This window comes from Coccinella septempunctata, chromosome 2, assembly GCF_907165205.1.
Source record: "Coccinella septempunctata chromosome 2, icCocSept1.1, whole genome shotgun sequence".
In the NCBI taxonomy this organism is placed as follows: Eukaryota; Metazoa; Arthropoda; class Insecta; order Coleoptera; family Coccinellidae; genus Coccinella; species Coccinella septempunctata.
Genome location: NC_058190.1, coordinates 41,815,808 through 41,842,822, shown reverse-complemented (window position 1 = coordinate 41,842,822; position 27,015 = coordinate 41,815,808). Strand labels below are relative to the sequence as shown.

Sequence of the window (27,015 nt, the reverse complement as noted above, 5' to 3'; positions counted from 1 at the left end):
TAATGCTTATGGTTACAAATCTCTTGTGAGATAAGATGTAATAGGATCACTAAAGAACAAAAACACTGCTTTAAGATTTTTTTATTTAAATAAAATTTTCAAAACATACATACAAACAATGATATAACTACAGCTGCAGTTAAAATAATTAAAGCAAATTTCAATATCCAAATTGAACTTTTTATCTTATATATACACAAATACAAATATTCGAATATCAGTTGAAATATGTCACTGACCAAAAAATACATTCATGTGATTTAAAAGTTAATGGTGAAAAAAAAAGCTAAATTCTTATGAAATGCAAGGCCAACGTTCCCAAAAATGATGTATAATTCAGAAGGACCAAAAAATAAAAATAATTCTCATCTTCTTGGTTAAACTTTGATCGTCATGGACACAATGTCATGAAAGTGATTTTGTGATTTATTGTCACTTAAATTAATTCAAGGTCCCTTTTATTTTTCCATTATATACATTTACATAGATTCTACTACAGAAAACAATAAATAAAATTTAAAACATGTAACAGTTCACCTTTCCAAAATATGCATGCAAAGGCTACTACTTAAATTGGAATGTCTTTATCTTTCAATTTATTGGAACAACTTTTCGACTGATTTTGCCAGAATACTGGCAATTCCAAAAATTTATAAGACTAAAATTATTTTTCTGGTGTTCTTATTAAACATTGGAAAGTTTGACGTATTTATATTTAGTCAATTGAAAAACTTGCCATAATAGTAGGGCACAACATTGTTAACAAGTTATAGAGGGCAATTGAAATTTCATCACATATTGAAACTGAATTTAGCTTTCTGAGAAAAAAATATATAAATAACTGTGGTACATTGAGGAAATTAGCAACATCAAGTGTTTAAGGTATATATAAATTTCAAACTATTTAATTATTAATAAGAAATTAATATAATATTACAATACTTTAAAAATTTCCCCATCAATATCATTCTATCAAATATACAAAGAAAATATAAGCACTTATATTTTTAAGCACCAATAAGATGCATGTTAGTGATGGTGTGTTCGACATAAATACATACTGAACAATGAATTGTTGAAAATACTAAACAACTCTGCTTGGAGAATGGGAAAAATTAACATTTTCAAGCTACAATGAGAAAACTTGTAACACTATATATCTTAATAATTCGAAATCTTGGGATACAAATTTTCCCATAAATGCTCAAAAAATAATATATCATTGTGAACTGACTAATATTAGTACTTATGTTAGATCCATTTCAAAGAAGCAAACTATCTTAGAAATAGCGCAGGTAAGGCTGAAGCTTTAGTAACACCCTGGAAGTGGAAAAACATATATGAAGAATGAATCCGAGGGATATTGGTAATATATAAGGAACTCACTTTTTATGGCTGCGCAGATTGTTGTTGAATTTCAATTTTTTCTACTGTCATGTCAGGATTCATAGCAGTAGCTTCCTGAATTGCCTCTGCTAATGCTCTGTCATGATCTATTGGATCCCCATCTGATTGTATTGTAATCTTTTGTTCAACTCTTGTTTCAACAACACCATCCCTCTCAGTTTTATACTAAAAAGGAAATATTTTTTAGAGTCCACTTACAAAATTATCATTGAAAATGAAAAAATATTAACATTGGTTTTACTCACTGTGATTGTTTCTACAGTCCTAGTTTTAGAACTTATGGTTTGAGAGCTGATGATTTCACCTGTAGCTTGATAATTTCCATCATCGGAAGTCAGGTGAACTTTCCTAGCTTCTGTTGCAACCACTGGAACTTTAGTGGTTGGTGTACGCTGCATATTAGGATCACCACTGTATACAACACTTTCTGTTTGTACAATACCACCAGGGATATCCTAAAAAACAAAAACAACTCTCATTACTGGAAGAAGAATGAATAATATGAAATATATTTTTGAAGAGTAACGAAATTTATCATGACCACATGTCCCTATCAATAGAGAATGATGAACTCAAGCCTATAATAACAGGGTATAACAGTGGGAGTGTCAATTAGAAGTTCACGGAGGAATGTATTTTTGATATGTTTGTAAAAAGACATAAAGCAGATGAAGTCATAAATCCTTGTGAATATTTAAAAAAAAAGGTACATTTGTCTTATGTCTTCACACAAAATTTCAGACATATCCAATATATATTTCTCGGTAAACTTCTAATGGACACATTCTCGACATTCTAGGATCAATATTTTCCCCAAGTGTTATTGAATGAAATGATGCATGTAATGAATACCATTTTATTGGATTTGCAATTCGCAACGTTATTTCCGCATTTAGTTGTTAAAATCAACTGAAAAATAGAAAATGTTTTTCGTGTAACTCAAATATAGATGAATTTTCAACAAATCAACACAAAGAAAATGTTTGTTGGAAATACAATATGTGAAAGACAACTAGAATCGATGACAAATCTGAACTTTTTCACAAGCATCCAATGCACAAATAATACATGTCTAATCAAACAAAACCAACAGTAGAACAAAAAACATGCTCTAAATTTTCTGTCAAACACATGCATACTTACTAAAAATTTATTCTGCAAAAGATATGTGATCAATGTGACAAATATTTAAGCGATGAATGTAAAATTTGTAGATTGATTTACCTACCTTATAGATATCACTGTTATAGTATGGATGACTTGGATCATCTGGAGGATCAATTGGAGTGCCTGAATCACCTGAACTAGTCGAGCTTATAGAGCTTCGTCTGCCCAGCTATAAGCCATGCAGGGTGAACATTAAGGTCAATCAAAGATGTGATGAATTTTATAGATCCAAAAATTAATGAAAAACTTATCGGCCTTACAAACATAAATGACCGTTGGGAAAATGATACGGATTCCCGATAAAATATTTTGTAACATCTTCAATCTTATTTGAGTGAACAAGGCTCTTATGAAACTTATCTTCCTGGAAATTCGTCACTCATTATTATAATTATTGTTTTTGAAATTTTTTGGATTTTCATCGATGAAGAATGAAGGCAATATTTTCATGTATTAATTGGATCTAATAAATTGACCACATGAAAGTTAAAAAAAAGTTAAAATGTTAGCATATATGGAAAACAAGATATAACAATAAATCATAACTCCGAACATCGATCAAGAAAGAACTGATACCATGTGGCATAACAGAACTCCAGATGTTTTCAACTAACTTATCTCTGTGGAGTATGAGAAATATGATTTGAATAAAATGCTAGTAAGCTCAAAATTCAAATTTTTCAATCTATATCGTTTCATTAATGAAAATAAATGCAAAGTAAGGCAGTGCAAAAAACTAGGAATACGAAATAATAATAACCTGATCAGCAGACAATACTGTGCTTGTTGTTTTGACCTCTTGTGTTACTGTTCTTTGCTCCTGACGAGTAGCACTTGACGTCATCGAGTGAGCTACAGTTTTCTCTTCTAGCTGTTGTGTACGAGCATTAGTTCCAAGGTCTTCATGAGTAGTAGCTGTACGAGTTGTAACAGCTCTTGCGGTGACAAAAGGTGATTTGCCATCGTCAGAGATTGGAGCGTCCGCCTTAGGTGAGGGGAAAAAAGAAAAAAAAATAACAAAATAAAACAATGAGAACATGGAGAAATCAAAGCGGAACGAATAAATTCCAAAATAATCATAAAAGAATAGCAAAAAGCAGCAAATAAGATCGAAATAAATTATTAAGGTGGAAAATATTTGTTTCCTCGGGACAAAGTATCTAGATTCCTTAGGTCGAAGCACCATAGTGAAAATTCTATTTTCTAATAATTAATTCATGTTGTTGGAAGCAATTTGAATTTATTGAGATACCATCATTCTATTATTTTTTACAAATATATAATACGTAACATTATTATTATTGTTACGTATTTCTTGGTAAGAATTAAAATATTCAATATCAAACAGTTTTGATTTTTTCAAATAAATAGAATTTATTTAAAAATATCCATTGATATTAGTTTGATATCCTATAGCACAAAACGTCCTCTGAAAAATGATGAATATCCAAATAAGAGAACTAATTTGTTATGCATTTTTTACGAGTATTTACGAAATAGTCCCCCAACTTTCACCCACTCATGAATGATAACGAAATGAAAAAAGAAATGAAAAATACAAAAACTGCGATAGCTTGTAACTGAAATGGAAACGATATGGATTACTTCTCAATAACGATAATGAAGAGTCCAAATTCACTAACAGATTTCTGTGCTACAATTAGTGAATCTGGATAATGATAATTTTTCTTTGAAGCTTTCTTGAAATGTTCAATTACAGTGACCTCATTTAATCTGAGTAAGGCAGATTCAGGATTTCATCAACATGCCAAATTACACATGCACAAGGAACGGATAAATTTTTTATGATCAATTGATTCGTCAAAATTCGATTCGGAACATCACTTAGAAAAACTATATTCTTAAAAGCCGGAACATCTAATTGAAAAATTAGTAAGTATGGTTGTTTCAAAAGGAATATTTCATTTGTAGGATGTGAATGAAAATGCAAAAAATATAATAATCAGAAATTCTCTGCGATAATCATTCCAACTTGGATTGAGGGTGATCGTTAGGCCTCTAAGCATACTTGATATCCCAAGAAATCTAGTTTTGTAATGTAGCGAATGATTTATCCGGAAGATTTGCATCTCAAGAATGCGGGTGTTAATTCCACAACCTCTTAGCTGTGCAAGTTTTTAAAGTGCTCACAAGTGTTTGGTGGACTCATCAGCAAAATCACATAAACTAGAAAAATGTGTTTATATTCCGCACCCCATCATTTCAAATGAAATCCAACATAGAAGCCTGTTCTACTTTGATTTTTGGGAAAGATATACTGAGGTTTGCATTCTTGGGGAATGCAATTAGTTGTTAGTATTCGAGTGAGCTTTTTCTGTACGACTTATCGACGGCTTGCATCAGTTGGATCATTGTCTCCTTTCATGAGACTTGTTCATTAGACAAATACCATTAATTGACCCTCTATATTCAAGAATCATGATCGAAGGTACTCGGACTCACTCGGGTTTTGCCACATGCTACGTCACACTAGCACGGATTGACGTAGATATCATAAAATTAGGAGGTAAGTGCAATAAATTTAACTAATTTAACTCTCCTATACTGAACCGACTAACTCGTGAAAGTAATTACTGCACTTCCTGTGAAGAACATTTTCGCAAAAAAGTAGAAGGCATTTTTAATTTCTTCTTTATATCCTTACCTATTGTTTATGCTATTTCACTACTAAGATGTTTTAAGATAACTTATTAGCAGCTAACGAAACCAATTCTGTGAAATGAGCTTGGGATTGCCACCCAATACGTCATCACCCTTCCAATCAGGTTTGAACAAAGTTGCGCCTATTTTCTGTTATTATTCGGTGCGATGATTCGACTTTCGTTTGGTTTCTCTTACAGAAATAGAATATACCGATAAGAAACAAAATTTTGAGGTCACAAAGTACCGAAAATGCGAAGCTACATCGTCAATATACAAAATAAAGAAAAACTCGAACTCACCTTATTGATTTGCGTTGATACTGTAACTTCACCTGTACGACCATCCTCGACCCTCTCTTCGATATTTTGGGTGACTCCATCCTTGTCCTTGGTAACTATCTGCTTCGTGGTCGTCTTAACAATTACCGGGGTGGTCGAAGTAACCGTTTTTTGGCCTTTTGGTAACGACTTCAAGTTGGTTATGTCCTTCATGTTCTCGGACGCGTATTCGTTCAAGTCATCATCGCTAGAGTCTTCCGAACCGCCGCGCTTATAAGTTTCGACCTTGACTTGTAGGTCCTTCAAATCTTCGAAATGGCTGGGATCGATTTGGGCGTAATTGAGTATCAATTCTCCGGTGACGGGATCGGTCCTGGCAGTCTTGGGATCGATGTCTCCCGTCTGGGGGTCGATGTGACCCCATTCGGTGTGAATTTTTCCAGTTTCTGGGTCGATCTCGCCAGAGAGCGTCAATACTTGGGTAACCTTAGTGTTAGCGCTCTTCACCAAGGGATCGTTCGGATCCACCTGTACGATTTTTCCAGTTTTCGGATCCACCAGAGAATAAATGTAGACGGTTTGGGTGCTTATGTTCACGATCTTCCCGGTCTTCTCGTCGAATTGACAATCTTTGGGATCGATCTCTCTCACCCTACCGGACGGTCCGGAATCGTTGATCAGATAAATTCGAATGATGACAAACTTCCCGGTTTTCGCATCTATTTTGCCGTATTTGGTGAAGATCTGCCCGGAGGCTGGATCGATCTCCGAGGTGGAGTAGATGGGGCTGCCGGTTTCGTCGACTTCAGTCGTCTTTGTGTAAACTTCGTTCGTTGTAGGGTCAACTTTGACGTTGCTCGAATCGACCTTCACGATCTTGTTGATGGTTCCCGATTTTGGATCCAAGTAACCGTAAACTGTTATCACGTAGCCAGTGACTGGATCCACGTAACCTGTTGAATAAACCTCTTGCTTGGTGTTGGGGTCTTGGGATTCGTACACCCAAACCTGACCAGTTTTCGGGTCTACCTTCAAATCTTTCATTTCCCTTTCGATCAAATTGCCGTACTCGTCGATCAAAGGTTCTCTGATGAATAGGTTGATTATTCTTCCAAAATTAGGATCAATTTTTCCTGTCTTAGGGTTGGTGTAACCACCTTTCAATAGAATTTGTCCTGTGGCTGGATCGATTATTCCTGCTTTAACATCTTGTTTGCCGGTTTTAAGGTCGGTGTATGTTAAGGTCGCTTTGATGGGGTCTAACTGGCCATACTTGGAGTCGATTTTGTGTGTTTGTGGATTGTATATACCGTAGGATATATCAGGAATGACGTTTTTGGCATCAATTGTTGCCTTTTTAGGGTCAATCTTTCCGATATAACTAATGATTTGGACTTCGGGATCAATTTCACCCCCAATTTTGATGACTTGGGCCAAATCGGGGTTCTCAGTATCTGTTTTCGGATCTTTTACACCTGTAGATATAGTAACATTACCTTCAGAATCGATTCTTATAGGCCTCGTTTCGATCTGACCTGTTTTAGGATCTTTTGTGGTTATTCTCAGATGTTTCAGGTCTATTTTCCCGTATTTAGTTATGATTTCACCTGTGGAAGAAATCTTTTTCCCTTTGGTATTTTCCATATGACTATTATCGAAATCGATGCAGCCATATTTAGCATTTTTCTTTCCAGTTATCGTAGTAATTTCTACTATAGGATCGTTCTGTCCTGAAATACTAATTAGTTGACTCAAAGTATTATCGAATTTTCCAGATTTAGGATCCGTTACTCCCCCTGTTATCAATATTTGTCCATTTTCCTCACTGAGTGTGGCTTGTTTTGCATCGACTTTGCCAGATTTGGGATCGTTTATGATAACTTTTCCGGTTTTGGGGTCAATTAAACCGTATTTAGATTCAATAAGACCTGTTTCTGGATTGAACAATGCTGTGGAGTGCTCAAACTGACCTTTCTCGGGATCAATTTTACCGGTCCTTGGGTCGATTCTCGTTGTTATGACTGTGATTTTAATAATCCTTTTTCGTGGTAATGGCGCAGCATTAGGATCTTGCGCTTGTTTAAGACCGACGATAGAGAATGTCTGACCCAATGACGGATCTGGTTTTCCTGTAGCTGGATCAAGTACGGGTCCACCATTGACCATAATTTGACCTGTTATCGGATCCACTTTACCGGATACTGTTTCACTCTTACCACTTGCATCTTTAACCACCATCGCACCAGTTTTGGGATCCAGTTGGCCGTATTTAGTTTCAATTTTTCCAGTTACTGGATCTAAGATGCCAGTTATATGCTCAAGTGTACCGTTTTCAGTATCAATATTTCCAGACTTCGGATCTTTCTTACCAGTTATAACCATGATTTTGACAATACGATGTTTAGGTATTGGCTGACCTGTTTTCTCTACCCTAACTGGAGTACCGACTTCCACTGTTTTTTGTGGGGTACTTATGGACTTCGAAGGTGATTTACTTAAGACGGTATCTTGTCTGGTAGGGGTGGAAGGTTTAACTGGTTTGACAATACTTTCGGAAACTTCAGATTTAGTCAATTCTTTTATTGTGGGCTGTTGTGAAGCTATCGGATCGATAGTTGGTTCGATAATTTTCACGGAAATTGCTCTTCCAAGATCTTTCTCATGCTTTCCTGACTTAGGGTTGACAAAACCTCCCTTGAATAACAATTCTCCACTGTTTGGTTCAATGATTCCCTGACGAGTTTCGTGTTTTCCAGACTTGGGATCTGTAATTACTAAAGTTTCTTCAAGTGGATCTAGAATTCCGTATTTGGTGAATATTTTATTACGGTCTGGATCATACAATCCTGGTGAAGTATCAGGTAGAGCATTTTTAGAGTCGATGGTGTTCTTTTTCGTATCGTATTTACCAACAAAAGTAGTTACTTGTATTTCTGGATCGATCTCTGGACCAACTTGAATCACCTGAACCAGATTAGGATCGACTTTGCCAGTCTTAGGATTGACTATGTCTGAAATCATTATATTGTCCTCTTTGTCAACACTGATTGGTTTTTCTGTCACTTTTCCGGTTTTGGGATCTCTGGTGATGATTCGCATCAATACCAGGTTGATGGTACCTTGTTTCGTGAATATTTCACCCGTTTCTGGATTAATTTTGCCGTTGGTAATCTCTTGACGACCGTTCTCAATGTCCAAAACGCCAGTTTTTGGATCTTTGGTAGCTGTTACAGTATTAACAATAACAGCGGGAAATTGTGGATCAACGACATTGATAACTTGCGACAAACTATGATCAACTTTACCCGTTTTTGGATCGACAACATTGTCAGGAACGTAAATCTGTCCGGTACTCTCATCATATTTGATAGATCCCACAAGTGGTTTGCCGGACTTGTCTTTCTGTATGATCTTGCCATTGATAGTATCCAATTTACCGAATTTAGATTCAATTACACCCGTAACGGGATCCACAGTTGCGGTAAGTTTCTCAACTGTTGTTGTTTCTGGATTTGCTGCGCCTGTTTTGGGATCCTTCCTGTTGGTGATGACCAAAATCTTAATCAACCGTTTTTTAGGGATAGGATGAGACGGTAGAGCTCCTTTCACTGAATTTTTCGTTTCTGTTGGTGCATTTCCAACTACCGTAACAATCTGACCTATGCTGCTATCCTTTCTACCGGTTTTAGGATCGATTACTGACCCACTCAAGATCAGAATTTGTCCTGTAGTGGGGTCTAACACTCCTTGTAAAGTTTCATCCTTTCCAGTTGTAGGATCGGTGACTACCAATGTACCTTTCTGGGGGTCTAAAACTCCATATTTAGAGCTAATTTCCCCTGTTGAGTGCAAGGTACCTGCGGTCTGGTCAATAAAAGCATTCTCCAGGTCTAGTTGATTGGTTTTCGGGTCTTTCTTCGCAGAAATTACCAATAATTTGATGACTCGGTTTCTATTATAAGCAGGAGTAATATTGCTGGTGGGAGGTGATCCTGAAGATTTAGTTGGAGCTACAGCCTCAGTTACACTCGGAGTCTGGGTAATGAATGGCTTGGCAGTATCTACCTCCACTTTGAGACTTCTCCCAAGATTATTATCGACTTTTCCTGTCTTTGGATTGATAATTCCCTTGTATAATATTTCTCCTGTTGCTGGATCTCTGACGCCTTGTTTTACATCACCCTTTCCAGATTTAGGATCTACATTGGTCAAAGTTTCATTTAATGGATCGTAAATTCCATACTTCGTATAAACTTTATTGTTGTCTGGATCATAAAGACCTAGAGTTTGCTCAACGGGTCCTAAACTCTTAGGATCTAGACCTTTCTTGTCAGTTTTACCAACAACAGAAGTAACTTTAACTTGTGGTTCAATTTCAGATCCAACCTGTAAAATTTGACTCAAATTGTTGTCTTTCTGTTGGGTTGATGGATTAATCACACCAGAAAGAACAATAATATTATCCTGAGCATCGAGCTGAATTGGTACTTCTTCAATTGTTCCTGTTTTAGGATCCGAAATAACAATTTTTTTCTTTCTGGTATCGATAGATCCATATTTAGTGACGATATGTCCTGTATTCGGATCAACTTTACCATTAGTTGTTTCTTTATGAGCTCTGGCACTATCTAGTTGTCCTGTTTGGGGATCTCTCTTGGCAGTTACAGCGGTAATAGGTAGAATTGTATCATTATTATCCCCGAATTTGATTATTTGTCCCAGAGTATCATCAACTTTATTTGTTCTTGGATCCAAAACATCATCCCTCACTATAACCTGTCCCAACACTGGATCGACCTCAATATTCTTGACTGTGCTTTTTCCTGTCTTAGGATCCCTCAAAGTGACCGTTTTATTTATAAGATCGATATCTCGGTATTTTGTTTCTATGTGGCCTGTTACGGGATCTCCAACAGCCTCTAGATGTTCAACGTAACCATTTTGAGCAGCGATTCTTCCAGAGGGGTCCTTTTTAGCTGTGATAATAGTGAGTTTAACCAGTCTTTTCTTAGGAACAATAGCCAGAGGACTCTTGGGTGGTGGTTCCTGATATTGCGAAGCAATAGAAATTATTTGGCCCATGCTGGAATCTTTTTTGTTAGTTTGAGGATCGATAACTCCGCCTGAGGTGATGATAATCTGCTTTGTAGCAGGATCAATATGCCCTTGGATGACTTCTTTCTGTCCATTCGTTGGATCAGTAACAATGATCGTCCCATTAGACGGATCAATAAGGCCATACTTCGATTCGATCAATTTGGTTTGAATATTTTGATTAGCTGGACAAATATCCACCGTAGCCGTTTCTAAATCGATTCTGCCCGTTTTCTGGTTCTTTTTACCAGTTATGACGAATAATTTAACGGGTTTCGTGGCCTTTGTGTCAGTCGGAATGACAGCAGTTGTTCCCGAAGTTTTTTGTCTCGGAGGTTCCAAGTGATCATAACGTTCTCCTTCAAGGAAAGCATTCGAATCTGCTTTCGGATCGTTCAAGAATTTATGTTTTTTGGGAACTTCCATGGATGACCGTAAACCAGATTTCAGTTTATCTTCTTCTCCTGGAGCATAATTGAAAGCCAGGCCGGTTGCACGTTTGGTGGATGGAGATTGCTGAAGGTTTTCAGGTTCCATTCCACTAGGTGAGGGTTTTTCATAAGAAAATCCTTTTGTGAAAGGTTTTCTGGGACTGCCTGGTTCTTCGGCGGTTTCATAGTCGTACTGCCTGGTATACGCTGGCAACTGAGGAGAACCTACAGGGGGTCCACCAGATTGTTCCTTTTCAGGACTTTCTTTCACCTTTTGTGCCAACTGTTCTTTCTCTTTTTTGTCTTTAGGCGACTTTTCACGTTTGGAACCGAAGAGGAAACCAGGGCTCTAATAATAAAGCAAAAAATACATGCAAAATTAATTCATGCCATGTCCACAATGCCTACATTCAAATTTTTTACGAAATTTCTATTTTTTACTGCCAAAAAATTCTACGAATAAACATATATATTCAAGGCTAAATCATAAAAAGGAATCGAAGATGTCATTATACAAATAAAATTACACTTTGGATATATCAATCTCATCATAGAGCTAAGACTATCTTGAAAAACTCACCTTTGATTTAGCATCTTGGGACTTGTCACTATCGTTACTCGAGTTGAGATCATTCGTTCCATTCTCAAGTGCGTTGGCATCTCTATTTTCCTTATCTTTTTCGTCTTTTTTCTTTCCGAAAAGGCCGCCAGCTGGTAGAACTGCAACTCCTCCAACTGGTTTCTAAAGTAGTAAATTGATATCTTATAGATGCCTTCAAAATGACTCGGATTATACACTAAGCATTTACTGATACTTAAGCAAAGAAATGTACGCAATATAGAGAACGTCACACGGAAAATAGAATGCAGAAGCTAAAATTACGTAATATACATATCCAGATGTGTAGGCAATATTATAACAAAATATTAATGAAGTTTTCAGGAAATCAACACCACATGTAACTCTAAAAGCAGTGTGAATTCTTCGAATAGACACAAAATATAACCAGAGCATGAAAACGGTATCCTTCATACATAATCTATCGATTATATAGACCAAGTATCCATAATTAAGATCTTTCGTCCAGATACCTGCTTTCATATTGAATCATTTACTTGGATAAGTAACCAACAAAAAATTTCCCAGGTGGGAAGGACAAATTTCGTTGGTCTATATCAATGATAGATTGTTTTTGGACTAAGCTCAGTTGTATGGAATTGTTTAACAAAATATAAACCTCATCTTCTTCTTGTTCAGCTTCATAATCTCCTTCAATGGAACTTGCAGAACTCACACTGGTTGATCCTTTACTAACAATCCTTGTCAGCTGATTAATGAGGAAAAATTTACAGTTCACCAAAAGAGCTCATCAGAAAATCTCATATCATTTCAATTAATTCATAATAAAAAGTATCTTATGAAATTAATCTAGATAGAAGTTGAAACTTTATTTTACCTTATCTTTTTCCTTCTTTTCCTTTTTATCCTTTGGCGACTTTGCTCTTGCTGGACTGGTGTCTATATCCGGTATGTGCTCTGGTGCACTTGACATTGTGTGTCGTTTATTAGCTTCATTGTATTCGTCCTCAGCTTTAGATCCTCCAAGAGCTGAATGAAATTTAGCAATGCAATTATGACAGTAGATTCACATTGATAAGAAAAAACTTACGGTCCATACTACGGGAAGTAAGTCTTTTTCCCGTTAAGGATCTGGAGAATTCTGGTGCTGGTCGCTCGATAGGCGTTTTTTTGGTTTCATAATGGGTTCGACCAGAATATCTGAATTTGGAGCCAAGTTTTGGGAATAACGAAGATTTTTGATTTATTTCGGGCGACATCAATCTGCGAAACGAAACAGCGGGTAAAAGTGGAGCCTTAGAAACTGTTGTTCTCAGAGTTATCGAAACACTTTCGTAATGAGAGTGTTAAACTAATAATTCTTACCTAAAGAAAGTATGATGTTCAACACATGTTTGCCAGAGTTTTTTAGCTGCTCTATGATTAGCCAATTTGAAGCCTATCGTGGATTCAAATTGTTCAAATTCACCAGGACGTATTTTGATGTAGAAGTTGTGTCGTTTGTAACTGATTTTCAATATTTTTGGCCAAGCGAATCTGTTTATCCTCAAACGATCTCTATAAACTAATAGGCCTGACGCGCAGACTCCTGAAAGTGAATTCATGATCAGTATTAAACTTATTTGTCGTAATGGAATGTTTACCTAACATAATATCTACTCCTTCAGAATCTTTAGCTGGATGAAGATCTACGCCATACATGGCCAGTTTCTTGGCATTTTCTAAATAATGTAGCTCGGCTTCAGCAGGTGATTGACCTCTGTAATGAAATAATTAATAGTACACAAAAACAGGCAGATTTTTTTTCACATAATAAGCTCCTGAAGACTGAACCAGGAATACTGTACCAAAGAACTCATTGAATTGGACTTAAGTAATCACCTGTGAGTTTTGTGTAATTCCATTACTTTTTCCTCTAGATCTGGTGTTTGATTGGGAGCAAACTGGAAGTCCTTAAGATAGTGGCGACCCATGGCCTCTGGATCATAATCACCTAATTCAGATTGCACCAAGTAAGATCCTAAAAGGGCGTGAGTAACAAAAGAGCAAGGCAATCGGTTTTTCAGGATGTCGTTTCGAACTTGAAGACACAAATGGTATCGGGTAATATCTTCCTGTAACTGGGCAGGATCAGGAGGATAGAATTTCACTTCAAAGTTGAATTTCCATGGTTCACCTAAGAAAATGAACTAATGGAAAAATCTTATAACAAGAACAAATAATTTCATTTTCAAGAATTCAGTATGATACATCAACATATTATTCATATCAGAATAAACATACTTTTGAGGAATTTAGATATTCGTTTCTCCAAATCCAACCAATTTCTATCATCATGTCTGTCGGCATAAATAAGTCCAAAGTAATCTTTTTCAATCAGATTGATATTTTCGCAAACCAATTCTAAGAGCTCCTTTCCTTTAGCTTTTTTCTGAAATTATAACGGGCGTTATTATTTTCAACAATCGAGGTATAATTAATGTGACTTACATCAATTGTAACATTGAGTGTACTTCCATCTAGAAGTAGAATTTGAGCTACCGTTGAGTCTGAACTTCGACTGAGGGTGGATGATTTACTTTTGGCTGGGGAAGAATCGTTTTCGACTGTCATTTTTTCTTCAGGCATGTTCACCTTTCAATCTAAAAAAAAAAAAAAATGTACTATAATTAATTTTTGCTTTCCACAGCTTAGCTTAGGTTATTCCCTAGAGTAGATTAACAGTTAATACGAAATGCTTTAGCTGAAAATGGCTAGAAAATGCATTCTGGTTTATTAGTATAAGTATGTCCTTGAACTCGTTACATAAATGACTATTGTCAATTGAGACAATACAACAAAAAGCACGGGAACTATCTCAACACACCCCTTCGTGAAATAGACAGAATAATTTAATTCCAGTTCAAAAGCGAAGTTACACTAAACCTCAATCGTGCATTGTTATTAGTCCGGAAACTGAACATGCAAATTGTTACAATTTAAGCTTTCGAGTTCACATAATTGAGTTTCACTGTGAATTTAATTTCCGATGCTCTTATCGTTTTCATCAATTTCCCAGCAGATCCAAACTAGATTTGGCAAGCTAAAAGGGAAGTTAGATGCAACGACTCGAACAACGATAATATAGAATAGAACGTCGCTTAATGACGAAAAGTTCCTCATTTAGATCTAGAAATGGGGCTTAATGAATTCTGCGTATCAATTCCAGGAGAAGATTCGAAAGTTATCGAGCCTTAAGCACATGTGGTCAGTCTGGGTTCAATGATGTAACTTCTATTTGTAGTTATGTTTCAATGAATATTAGTGATTCAAGTGGAGTGCTACTCGTTATCGTTGTAAGATACAGGGAAAAAATTGATTTTTGGTAGGAATTTCTCCGTTTGTAATCGCCTATTTCTCTGAACTGAATATTTTACTGGATGTAATCGTTGGAATGAAATATTTTCATTCAGGATGGTCAAATGGTCGGTGAATACGTGACGACAATGTAAGCTAAGAAAGAACGTGCTCGATATGTTGGAAGACTTCAAGAAATTCTTAATGAAACATACAGTTATCGTTTATGATGCGTCATCATTGCAGTAGAAGGAATCGTACATTTTTATCGCGCTAAAAATATTCGATTGCTTCAATTAATTACGACTCTTGTAAAAGTTCAGCTGGAAAATACTGCTGCTTATCTGACTTATTTCAACGTCAGCTTCTGTCTCCATGCTAATTCTTCACGAAATTCGCTCAGCAGAGTTTTAATGTCCGACTGATGATGAGAAAAATTCATAATATACCTGTACGAAAATTTCAACGTAAAAACATTAGCTATGAAAATACTTTTATTCATCCATGATGTTTCGAGTCACGCTATTTTGCGTGTTTATTTTTTGGTGGGAGCCGCCACCACTTTGTCTTGAAACATTTGGGATGTAGAATCAAACAAATTCTTCCTTATGCCGCATCAGGGAAAGCTCATATTTTGGAATAGCAAGATAAATTTTAGGGAATGAACCTTTGGCGGTAGCTAAGTCTCATATGGATCAACCACTTTCATTATTTTACCAAAATCCAACCAAAGTTCTTCAACTAGCCAATGTTACATATTATCAGTGACAAATATGATCAGGATGGGATAAATTGAGGGATAAAGAGGATATTTATGAAACATTGCAGGCAGTGCAATGACGCATAACGCATCTAAAGCCATATTTTTTGTTACTACTGCTGTTCCGGTTTCACCGGAAATACTCGATATTTTCAATTAAATGGGACATCCTGTATAATTTTACAGAATACGAAAGTTCTTGTTATTTCGAATTGGCACATACTTAAGAATGTTTAGTGGCAATAATCCGAAACTAGTAGGTCTGGAGATTCACCTTTTTGGACCGTTTGCCTTCAAAAACCATAATGAAATTAATCTCATAAACACCGGGGCCAAAAACACAAAATTTCGTCGCATCACCATTACAAACCCCTGCCTGTTATCATCGATGCTAACATCACTATTTTCAAACTGACATTTAGTATTTCTCAAGGAGATATAGCTAGTATTTCTGAATGAAACCGAAAAAATCAAAGGAGTATTCTTTGAGGAAAACAAAAGTGTTCACTTAGTATAAAATTTTTTCATATCTCCCCCAGAAAAGTTACAGCCCTTCGAAAATTAACAAAAAAAAATGTTTTTCTTTTTTATTTTCCTTGTATAAGCTGAGTGACAGTGACCAATCCTGGTATCGGTATTATTGTTTTTATGATTGTCAATCCAAAGTTCCGCTTATCTTTTGAAAATGCATTGCATTCTTTTCTCGTGAATGCTTACGTTGTCCCATACAGAGTGTCCCATTTAATTCAAAAAGTCAAGGGTGTTTTCCGATGTACTTCCGGTGAAACAGCAAGTTTCAGAGAAATATGGCAACAGGTGTACCTGTCTCCAAAATTTAGCCGTTTTCGTTTTAAAGATATTAACTTGGTTCCATACTTTATCCCAACCCTGTATGATCACACAACCATTATATATTTAAGTCCCGCCCATTTCATATGAACTACAGCCGATACTGAAAAATTTTTCATATTCAATGGAGATCATTCTTCATGGGAAAACAAAACGTATTATAACGTTATGATCTAGAATCTACCGGAAGCAAGTACCTATATCATGGCGTAATCGATATCCCGATTAAACCGGCTTTTGAATTTTGGCCAATTTTTAATTTGATGCTACACACAGCAACCACAAATGTTGATCAGAAAGTGAGATAGACATCTGAACCAATCTTTCATAAAATAACGAGTAAAATATCAAACAAGAGGAATTTTTGTTCACAGTTTTTTCCATACATATGTTTCATTAATCGGTTGTTCCCAAAAAAATGGTAGAATTTCGAGCATAATAATTCTGATATATGACTCTATTCTTTGCTTGATTCTTTGAAAATTTGTTTGCTCCGTCAGGAAGCATAATTTTCATAAAAAAAAAGATTTCAAATACTGTCCATCGCTTTAGTACAAAAATTGGACACCCTTCACAAAAATTTCGTAGTTGTTTCTTCGAATACATCATCAACATATCCAAGAATTCGAAATTTAGATGCGAACCAATACCCAACTACTACTAGTGGATCTATTATATTATATTGTTATATTTCCAAAATAACAGTATGAATAATTTCTTCACATCAACTTCCGTCACTCTCATGGAAAATCGGGTTTAATTGAGGTGTCTGATTTGAAGTTAATCATAGTTCATTATTAACTATGTGAAAAAATTTTCAAAGGAGAATGAACAATTACTCCAGTCCTTCAACACCAATTTAATGTTACAGACGTGACTCAATTCATGAAACACCTACTGCTAATTTGAAGAAGCATTCATATGTAGTTTTCTTCTGAATATCCGCGTCATGCACAGAAAAGGACCAGTTTTACTAATTGAATTCCTCTTGTTGATTCATGAAGAATGATGATTATCAATTTTATGTATTCCCGTTAAAATGCCTTCTTATTTTACGATTGTAGTGTGAAAGAGTTAACATTTTTTTATAGGTACCCAGCATTCTAGTACAAAGACTAGTGGTTCATTTATCTTTGCAAAACTATGTGGACCGTTTCCATGATATTTCTTACCGAATCAATGTATCAGAAATGTAAAATTCTACTAGTATCGTGACATAATTTACCTTCGATGGCAAAGCAATGGTTGCTCTCAAAGGATGTTCAAGGTTGATTGTAAATTCACTGAGTAATTGAAAATAAATTATTTTCACTTAAAAGCTCTTCTATTCCAGCGAATGAAATTAAAGTGAAAGCAACGAAAAGTATCGCTAGAATTCATCAACACTAATTATCGGCAATGAGACAAGGTGTATGAAATTACCATAATATCATAAGTTCTCAGTTAAATAAATTCAGTCGCATTTAAAAAAAAATCTCATTTTTCTTATATCTCATTTTTCCCAACGTTGTTGATATGATACATCCTAGTATATTCACATCATCAATATAGCTGCATTACCTCACGCATTAGGTCATTCCCTCAAATATTTGGGATAAAAACGGTCGTTAATAAATCCTACGAATTTTAGACAGAAAAAAAATAATCATTTTCTCTTAAATATTACGTTATGATACACAATATTGAAAAGTGGGCCATTGTTAGGAAAAGTTTAGGCTTATAACTAATAAACTGATTATGTACTGAAATAACTACAGCTTATTTGAGAGAAGTAACTGTAAATTAATGCTTTCCATTTCTTGGATTCCCTTTGCAACATTACCCATAGAGTTAAAAATATTTAAAGAAATTCAAAATTAACTGTAGGTATAATTTTATTGATTGAATGAATGTTGAAAAATTCGAAATAGTTCTGTAGCTATATAAAAGGTATGAATTAGAAAATTGACGAAGTATTTGGAAAATTAGAAATGTCTGTTATGAAGTTTATAACTTTGTATTAGAACTTTCTGCAGAATATTTTGTCCTAAGATTAATAAAATCCAAAATTTTCCTGACCTATTTTCGTATAGAGAGAAAGGATAAAATTATTCTAGATGACCTATTTCCCCCATTTCATTATATCGATTTTACAAAGTGTATTAATGTTAGAACTTCGAGAGAATTGAAAGAAAAATACAGCTCATCTGTTGATTTTCACCCAATTCAATATTACACCAATATCGACTACAACCTGCTTATACGTGCATTGAACTCAAGGAAGCTTCAACGCTTTAACCCTTTGATAAAATTAATTGAATCAGTTTGTGCTGTATTCAACATTGTATTTTTAAAAGTCCCGGGAGGACTTTTTAAGACTAGGTTTACAAAAAACATACAGAAATGATGTACCTTTAAAGTATATAATTATTGATGGAACAACAAAACTACTATGGGTGAAGATTTTGGGTTATGTCTCACCGTTTCAGCAGAAAGAATAATCCATTGATTTGTAAAGTTTAGTTATTTTTTGGAAACGGCACACAAATTCACAGCGAACTGGGATGGGCCACACCATAAACAACTAGACAATCACAAACCACAAACCAATGATAAACCAACGCTACACTACGCTAGCGATAGAACTGACATCTCGTTCGAATTATTTCGATACCAATGTTGCCGTATGTGGATATTTTCAATGTTTCTACCGGCGAACGAATCGATTTAATGAATAGGTGAAAAAGGAGAACTGCTACTGGGTAGAAAAAGTCATGCTTGCGTCTCAAAAACTTTTTACTGCTAGGTGTGATTGAATAAAGTCTGATTTTAATCCGTTCAGGAATAGTATAAATTACCTAGAAGATTCATTAATTCGGAAATACGAGATACCTCTCAAAAGCTGAAGGTTTGCAATTGCGACTTCCAAGATTAATTTTTCAAGCTCCATTCATTCCAGAATATTTTTACCTCTTGCAAACTCCAACTCACATGTGATCGAAACCATTGGAAATTTCGATGTGTAGATTTTTTTTATTGAGGTGTTGAAAATTTTAATAAGCAAAGGAATCCTGAATCTGTAGTTTCTAAATGGTAGAAAGTTCATGTTTTCTCAACATCAGTTAGATTCAAAAATAAACAGTAAACACATAGGAAGTCTGGCAACGTCGGATAATTAATTCGTTGAGAAATTCGCGTGTGAAATTAAATTCCCTTGTTTCCATATAAAATTTTCAAATCCAGAAAACGATAGGTTTTACCCCACCCAAGCAAAAAAGTAACGGTATAAATTTTTTTCGAAATATTTCATGAAGGATTGTTTATATTGACTCCTATTGTTATTAAGGATCTATTTATCTTAGCGGAGTTTCTGACAAAATGGCCGGTAAACAAGTTGAAAATATATTCGTATTCGAATGATTACGTCATTCATATACTTAGCTATGTGTCACACCTTACTTATCCTACTAACGTATCGGAAGTCCGACCCTTGAAAGTGGTTAGAACCCAAGATTAACTCTTTGTTAGAACGCTTCTGGTTAGATTCTCCGATGGCATTGTATAAATATAATATAAAATAAATACTGTCTATAGAACCTTCAAATCGTAAATTAAAAAGGGTTGCAATTTTTTTCTTTCTCGATTCGTTTTATTGAAAAGAATAGACCGAAATACGATAGCAGTAGACTCCCTGGAAGTAGGCGGTTAACTGAAAATTAAGTTACATTTTATTATTCAGAAGAAAAAAAGAATGATATCAAAAAATTTTGGCGAAAATCAAAGAATTTCTTTAGTCATTTACCCTTAAATGGCGTAAGCACGAATCAGTTATTCAAAAATTGGTAAAGATGGGTTTGAATTCATCCATGGGCGTCCGCAAGTTAGAGCAAGATTGGGCCTTGGGCCGTTACCCCTCTCTGGTATAAGGAGTTTGACCAAATTATCAATTTTGTTTTCTTGAGTTAAGTTTGCTATAAGTCCACCAGATATTTGCATTCACTTAACTGACTGGAAAAATCCAATATATCTATTAAGATCCCTTATTCTAAAAAGGGGACCCTTTTCAACATAGCCAATATTGTTTTTATAGTGAAGAATCCTATTCCTTTGTATTTAGGAATATCACATAAAAGTTTATAGAGTTATCCCAAAATCTCCGAACATAACAAGCATAATCTCCTTAGCAGTGAGGGTGGCCTTCTGTTCTCCAAGAAGGTGATAAAGGGCTTTCACAGTAGAATAACCCGACCTATAGGATAGTTATAGGTATATTTGAGCTGAGAGAAAGTAAAATACCTAACTTACTAGTACCAACCAAAAAATTTCTATTTCAGTGTACTTAAGGAAGATACTGAGGCAGAGGAGATGTGGTGCCATCTCAGTATGTACTATTTTGAAAATGCAACTATTAAGGGTTTGAAGAAAGTAGCTAACAATCTTGACCATACATAATGTTTCAATTCCAATTGTTTAGTTCACTGATAAGCTACAAAATTCATATAAGATTTTTGGGGAATTGATTTATTAAAGGGTCTTCATGAATGATGATCATTTAGTTTAAAATTGGTTGTAAAAAATTATTACTATGTTATGTTATTACTACTAAGTAAATGGCCTCAATATAATAATATAATTCACTTTCATTGTTTCTAAAATATGATAGCTAGGTAAAAAAAATACCATATTAATTATGAAACTTTATTATAAATTGCATTACAATTACCTACAATTAGGCATCAGCAATAGTAACTTCTACCTCTACACCAGGTTCAATGTTGATTGAGGTAATTTCCTTGACGATTTCAGAGGGAGAGTGCAAGTCGATGACCCTCTTGTGAATCCTCATCTGGAATCTATCCCAAGTTTTGGAACCCTCTCCACAAGGTGTTTTACGAGTGGTGATACGTAAAGTTTTGGTTGGCATACGTACTGGTCCCTTAACCTTCAACTTCTTCTTTTTTGATACATCAATCAAATCTCTGCAGACTTTCTCTAAAGAGCTGACGTTCCTTGAGGTAAGGGTAATCCTAATGTGGTGAACTTGGGCAGTTTCCTGACCAGGTTTTTCAGGATTCATTTCTTTAGTAGCCTGAAATGGGCGAAAATCGTTTATAAAACAGAAATAGAAATATCAAAGGTGAAAGAAGTCGCTATGAGAAAAACTAACACCACGTGTTCAAAAAGTATACTGAATAAAGGAAATCCAAACTAAATAAATAATTATATTAACAAGAACACTTACCATGTCGTATATATACTTTCTGGAAGAGATAATCCAACTTTGATCAGCGCTGAACCAGAAATCAGATTTACCCGCTGTTGCACGTTACATGGACGTTCGTTAAGAAGAGATGTAAATTAGAGGTTAGAATTCATATGCGTCCTAGACCATAGATTTATTTTAGAATGTGACAATTTTTCTTATTTTCATGAATAAGGTCGTTTCTGTTTGAATTCTTAGTTAAAATCTACTCTGTAATCTGTGGTTAAAATATATTCATATGTATTAACATAATTTTATTCTTATAAGCATGCCACTAAATTAAATGAAATTTTCCATTGAGGAGCTTTGGTTTTCCATATGAGTGTGGAAGTGCTTTATTCGCCATCAATAGAAATTGCTCTAGATATGTTTTTGACCATATCTAGAACACATTTGATGAAGCATTCCTGAACAAACTTGAGCAATTTTTTTGTGCTCATAAGTAACAACCACAATAATAACTTGTACATTTTTATTGGATGAAATATTAAACTTAAGACAAATTTTATTATTTATTAATCTTCATAAAATTTGGGTAATTCTGTGCCCAAAACTACTTTACGTTCAATACCATCCTTAGTTATTACACCAATACGAACACAACCACCTGAAGAACCATCTCTTGACATGGCGAGTGCTAAAGCTATAAAAGAAGTCCATCATGTCAAATATGTTATTTTGATGATATGGAAATTCTTACTTTTGATTACAAAATCAACACAAGCTTCCTTGGTCATTCCAGGTTTGTAATTTGCATCAACATAACCATAGACAAAACTAGAACCAGAACCACCAATAGAGACCTTTTGTCTAACACACATACCACCAATAGGAATGGAATAAATTTGACCCCCTTTTCGCTTATCCCATCCAGCAACTAAGATACCAGCCATTAGAGAATCACGATAATTGTAGCAAAGTTCTTGAAATACAGAAGCACTAGTTTCAACTAGAGGTTCTTCCCCTAACTCCATCCTATAATGAAAACCATTAACAAACAACTCATTATTGGCACACTTTTTTTACCCATGGAATCCTAAATGATAAGACACAATATCAGCAATAGCTTGGGTATCAGCAGCAGAACCAGAACGACAGCAATATATGCGATCAGTAATTTTTGTTAATTTGTCAGTTACTCGGTTGGCAATGTATGTTCTGAAAGAAATCACAATTGAAAGTGATAAGTTTATTTTGATACCTAGTTTTGATTTCTTAAATGAACGGAAGGTCAACCTTAACTCTACTAAGGTTTTACCAATATTCCTTGATTCCTCTTTGATTCTTACCCTGTTGTAGTTCTTGTATCAGCTCCAATCACTACACCCCCTTCAAATTCTGCAGCCATGATAGAGGTCTAAAATTTTCAATAAATAAATTTCAACGACAGTCATTTTATATGCATTGTCATGAAAGTCGATAATTAAATTAAAAGACTCACTCCTGTACTATGAGGGGCATTAATCCAATCAGAGTCCATCGTTAAATATGTGATTTACTTTAGGCAATTTGTCCAAGAAGTTGGAAAATTTCTTACTAGGAAAATTAATGACAAATCAGAAATCGGTTTTTCTCATAAACTTAACCTTAATTTATCGATGCACACAGATTCAATTCAAATATCTGTGATCGACAGAAACTCCTCGAACAAACTGCTGTTGAACTGCTACTGAACTAATTCGAACCGATTCGGAACTATCTTCAAAGAACCTTTGCTTTCTTAAACTGGTTGTTCTATAACTGGGACGTCTGGGACTACCGGTAAAACAGTCGGCTGACTGGAAATGTGACTAAAAACAAACAGGCCGGGATAAACAAACTTTTTCAAAAAGAAAAACTTTAATTTGCAAAACACAACCATCCCCAAAGCAAATTTCTGGAAAGAAGCAGAATATTAAATAATATGTATCATTCTACATCTTGTTGACTTCTCAATTGATAATTTGATTTGAGAGTAGAAAAAATTTTCCGCTTTTTTGGGAATAAACTCATGCAAACGAGGAGAAAGCAATGGAAATTAAATAACTATTTCTATGATTAGCGTTTGGTATTTGACATATGTGTCTAGCTGTCATCCATATCAAGCGTTAAGAGAACGCGGCATATGAGTTTGAGTTAATTAAAATGTCCGACGAAGGAGATTCACCAAAAATTGCCCATTCTGAGGTGAGAAATGATATGCGTTTAGCAAAAATATATGAAGTTATATTTATTTTCCCAATGTGTTTGATATCATGCTGTTTATTTTGTACAATAAATAACATGTTTGCATAGGTCAGAAGCAATATGGCGTTTGTTTGATATTTTAAAGCGGGAAACCCGGTAAATTATTAACAAATTGCGAGAAGGCTAAATTTTTTGTTATGGAGAAATGTGAAAAGTATGATATCATCTAATTAATCTGCAGGGTAAAGAAGACGTCAAATCTGAGGATAATGATTCGTCACAAGATGAGGTTGAATTGAAGGACAAGTCGCCATCCAAAGAAAAAACTACTAATGATGATAAAAATGATGATAAGGATGAAGAAAACGATGTAGACGAAGAAAATGACAAAGATGGTGATACTGAGGAATCAGAGAGCCAAGAATCCAAAGCTTCAAATAAGGAGAAGGGAAACGAGAATGACTCAAAAAAGAAGTCTAAAAATGACGATAAAAAGAAAAATGATAAATTAAAATCTGAAGATGAAGAAGAATCTGAGGAAGATATTAGTGAAGAAGAGGAGGAAGAAGAAAAAGAACAGAAGAAAAGTACAAAAGAAAAAAAAGGGAAAACTGAACCAGTCCAAGACTCTAAGAAGGATCGTAGAGGTGCTTCAAAGTCTAATGACGATAAAAAGGAATCTAATGAGGATGTAAGTATTATGCTTGCATAAGTTTTCCATTTATTTCAGATAATTCTGCTAAATCTATTTTCATTTCAGGGCTCTGAAACGAAAGGAGAAAAATGCTGTCTTGGGGATATTCCCAGAATAGACGCTTCAATATCAAGATTTAAGAATGATGATCTAAAGTTATTACACAAGTTGCTTTACAAAGAGCCTGGGAAAACGAATTTGATTAAGAAAAACATTCGTAAATTTGATGGTTTTGACTTTACCAAGGACTCTGATGAGTATTCTAAAAAAATTAAGGACATTCTTAAGTTTGAAAGCAAACAATTGAAAGTAATTTGCGAGATGCTGGACTTGCCTAAAACTGAGAAAGATGAGGAGAACGCTAATAAGATATTAGAATTCTTATTGGAACCAAAGGACTCTGGTAAGGTAGTCGGAGGAGGTCGACCTAAGAGAACTGCTGCAGTTCGAGCTAATAATAGAGGTAAGGTTAATCAATAACCTATCATTTAATAAGATTAAACTCTTCTCAAATAAAATGATGCCAAGTTCTTATATCATCATCAATATACTTTAAGTAGTTCTACTTTTATTACTTAAAAGACAATTATATTTAGGTTATTCATCCCATGATGACTATTCAAGTGATGAAAAATACAAAGCAAGGTCAAGAAGAGAAAAAGGCCAGAGGACCACTTATAAAGAAGACAGCTCCAGTAGTGATGAGGAGTTTCAGCCTTCAGATGATGACCGTCCAGCTACCAAGTCTAAACAAAGAAATGCTAAGCGCAAGAAGGCCAAGAGTGAAGACAGTGAAGAAGATGTAGTCACGCCAAGCTCAGATGAAAGTGATGTGAGTCTGACAAAACTAATTCATAACTTTTAGAAAAAGACTTTAAACTTACGCAGTATATTCAAAATCGAAATTTAATGAATTTTTAATAGAATTGCTTGAAATGAATAAACGACTATTATATTCATATAATGGATTGAATTCTGTGCTTAAATATAAAATTCTTTCAGGATGGATCTCGCAAGCGAAAACGAGTTTCTAAAGTTAACAACAAGAGTAAAGCCAAGGCTCCCGCCAAAAGGGGACGTAAACCTACGCCTAAGAAGACACCAGGTAGAAAGAAGAAGAAAGTTAGTTCAGAAGAAGACACAGAGGAACTAAGTGATAAGAAAAATGATGGTAGTTCATCTGAGGATGAGCCATTAGTGAAGAAGACTAAAAATTCACAGCCGCCTACTGTAAGTTCAAAAAAATGGATTATCTTCTAACTAATGGGACACGGAAAACATACACATAAGAAAGTTTTTCATAAATATTGAAGTTATGTATTTCATTTTAGGATGAAGAAATCAAAACTTATGTAAAGGAGATCTTAGAAGGAGCTAATTTAGAAGAAATCACCATGAAAACTGTCTGTCAGAAAGTATATGCTCACTATCCAGACTTTGATTTAGCACACAAAAAAGATTTTATCAAAACGACTGTTAAATCGGTGAGTAGTTGAATTTATTGTGAAACTATGAACCTGTGCAATTACAAAGTACTATTTTGTTTCAGTTGATATCGACGTGAACTGTTTGAGGTGAAAGAGCATATATAAAATAAATATAAGAAAGTTTGAAGTAATGCAATCTTTATATATGTTTCGAGTACAAAAAGAGAGTCGATATTTTGTTTTTTATTCATTCTATCTTAGTATATCAGCAGGAAAGCATTGTCACTTTTTGTAAAATATAGCACTAGTGATTTAATTATTCCAATTTGTTTTCAGTTTATCCCAAACAGATAGATTGATAATCATTGAATTTCGTTGCATAATTATTTGTGTTTTTAAGATTGTGAATGATTTTGTCATAAAAGATAAAATTTTAATTGGTGTTTGTTTCCCTTACAATGAACTGAAATACTAATAAAATGGATTTGCCGCTCATTCATTATGTATGTATTATTTGTGGTGTTAATGCTTTGAATCTTTTGTATATGAATTGCTTTTGGATATCTATTCTATTTGATTTATTCGCTAAATTTTCATCTTCAAGGTTTTAAACTGATTGTTAAGAGGATATATTTGTACTTGATATTTATACTTTTCTAGGTAATTGCATTGCAGAATCAGTTTTGAACATTGAAGACTATATGGTCTAGTAAAATTCTCTTGAAGTTATTGAATAACTTATTTTCTTATTAAACATTTCAATTGACTTGTCTCATACAAGCGTAATGGTAAATCCACTTGTATTGCTGATTATGTAGTAGATAATAGATTTCAACACACCAAATTGTATTTATTTTAAGAATACAATCTTGATTATCATTCTTTCTTTACCTTAGAACTAATACAAATTAACATTACGA

The 27,015-nt window shown here is 34.7% G+C and overlaps 4 protein-coding genes across 7 annotated transcripts; 1 reads left to right on the top strand and 3 right to left on the bottom strand.

The window, feature by feature from the left end:
- Positions 1-65: 65 nt before the first annotated feature.
- LOC123306862 (protein 4.1 homolog) lies at positions 66-19,187 on the bottom strand. 4 transcript variants are annotated; one of them, XM_044889037.1, is made up of 16 exons: positions 18,958-19,186; positions 14,112-14,263; positions 13,905-14,052; positions 13,503-13,797; positions 13,265-13,380; positions 12,987-13,209; positions 12,712-12,884; positions 12,499-12,650; positions 12,280-12,369; positions 11,622-11,783; positions 5,538-11,390; positions 3,335-3,559; positions 2,636-2,743; positions 1,653-1,862; positions 1,387-1,572; positions 66-1,320 (listed from the first exon to the last, which is right to left on the bottom strand). In XM_044889037.1, exons 2-15 carry the CDS (start codon positions 14,247-14,249, stop codon positions 1,390-1,392), a joined length of 8,076 nt encoding a protein of 2,691 aa, XP_044744972.1. In that variant the 5' UTR covers positions 14,250-14,263; positions 18,958-19,186; the 3' UTR covers positions 66-1,320; positions 1,387-1,389. The 4 variants fall into 4 exon arrangements, with proteins under 4 accessions (XP_044744972.1, XP_044744971.1, XP_044744974.1 ...); XM_044889036.1 differs by having other exon boundaries at positions 19,027-19,186; XM_044889039.1 differs by lacking the exon at positions 2,636-2,743 and having other exon boundaries at positions 19,027-19,187.
- A 2,042-nt stretch (positions 19,188-21,229) lies between these two features.
- LOC123307250 (40S ribosomal protein S20) lies at positions 21,230-21,950 on the bottom strand. The gene is made up of 2 exons (XM_044889483.1): positions 21,788-21,950; positions 21,230-21,634 (listed from the first exon to the last, which is right to left on the bottom strand). The coding sequence occupies exons 1-2, from the start codon at positions 21,788-21,790 to the stop codon at positions 21,275-21,277; spliced, it is 363 nt and encodes a 120-aa protein (XP_044745418.1). The 5' UTR covers positions 21,791-21,950; the 3' UTR covers positions 21,230-21,274.
- Positions 21,951-22,265: 315 nt separating this feature from the next.
- On the bottom strand, positions 22,266-23,416 carry LOC123306408 (proteasome subunit beta type-6). Its single transcript, XM_044888391.1, has 5 exons — positions 23,250-23,416; positions 23,098-23,165; positions 22,835-22,966; positions 22,509-22,783; positions 22,266-22,451 (listed from the first exon to the last, which is right to left on the bottom strand). Exons 1-5 carry the CDS (start codon positions 23,286-23,288, stop codon positions 22,324-22,326), a joined length of 642 nt encoding a protein of 213 aa, XP_044744326.1. The 5' UTR covers positions 23,289-23,416; the 3' UTR covers positions 22,266-22,323.
- Positions 23,417-23,813: 397 nt separating this feature from the next.
- LOC123306406 (protein DEK) lies at positions 23,814-26,532 on the top strand. The gene is made up of 7 exons (XM_044888388.1): positions 23,814-23,974; positions 24,216-24,665; positions 24,735-25,131; positions 25,265-25,500; positions 25,671-25,898; positions 26,000-26,152; positions 26,218-26,532. Exons 1-7 carry the CDS (start codon positions 23,933-23,935, stop codon positions 26,230-26,232), a joined length of 1,521 nt encoding a protein of 506 aa, XP_044744323.1. The 5' UTR covers positions 23,814-23,932; the 3' UTR covers positions 26,233-26,532.
- Positions 26,533-27,015: the final 483 nt, after the last annotated feature.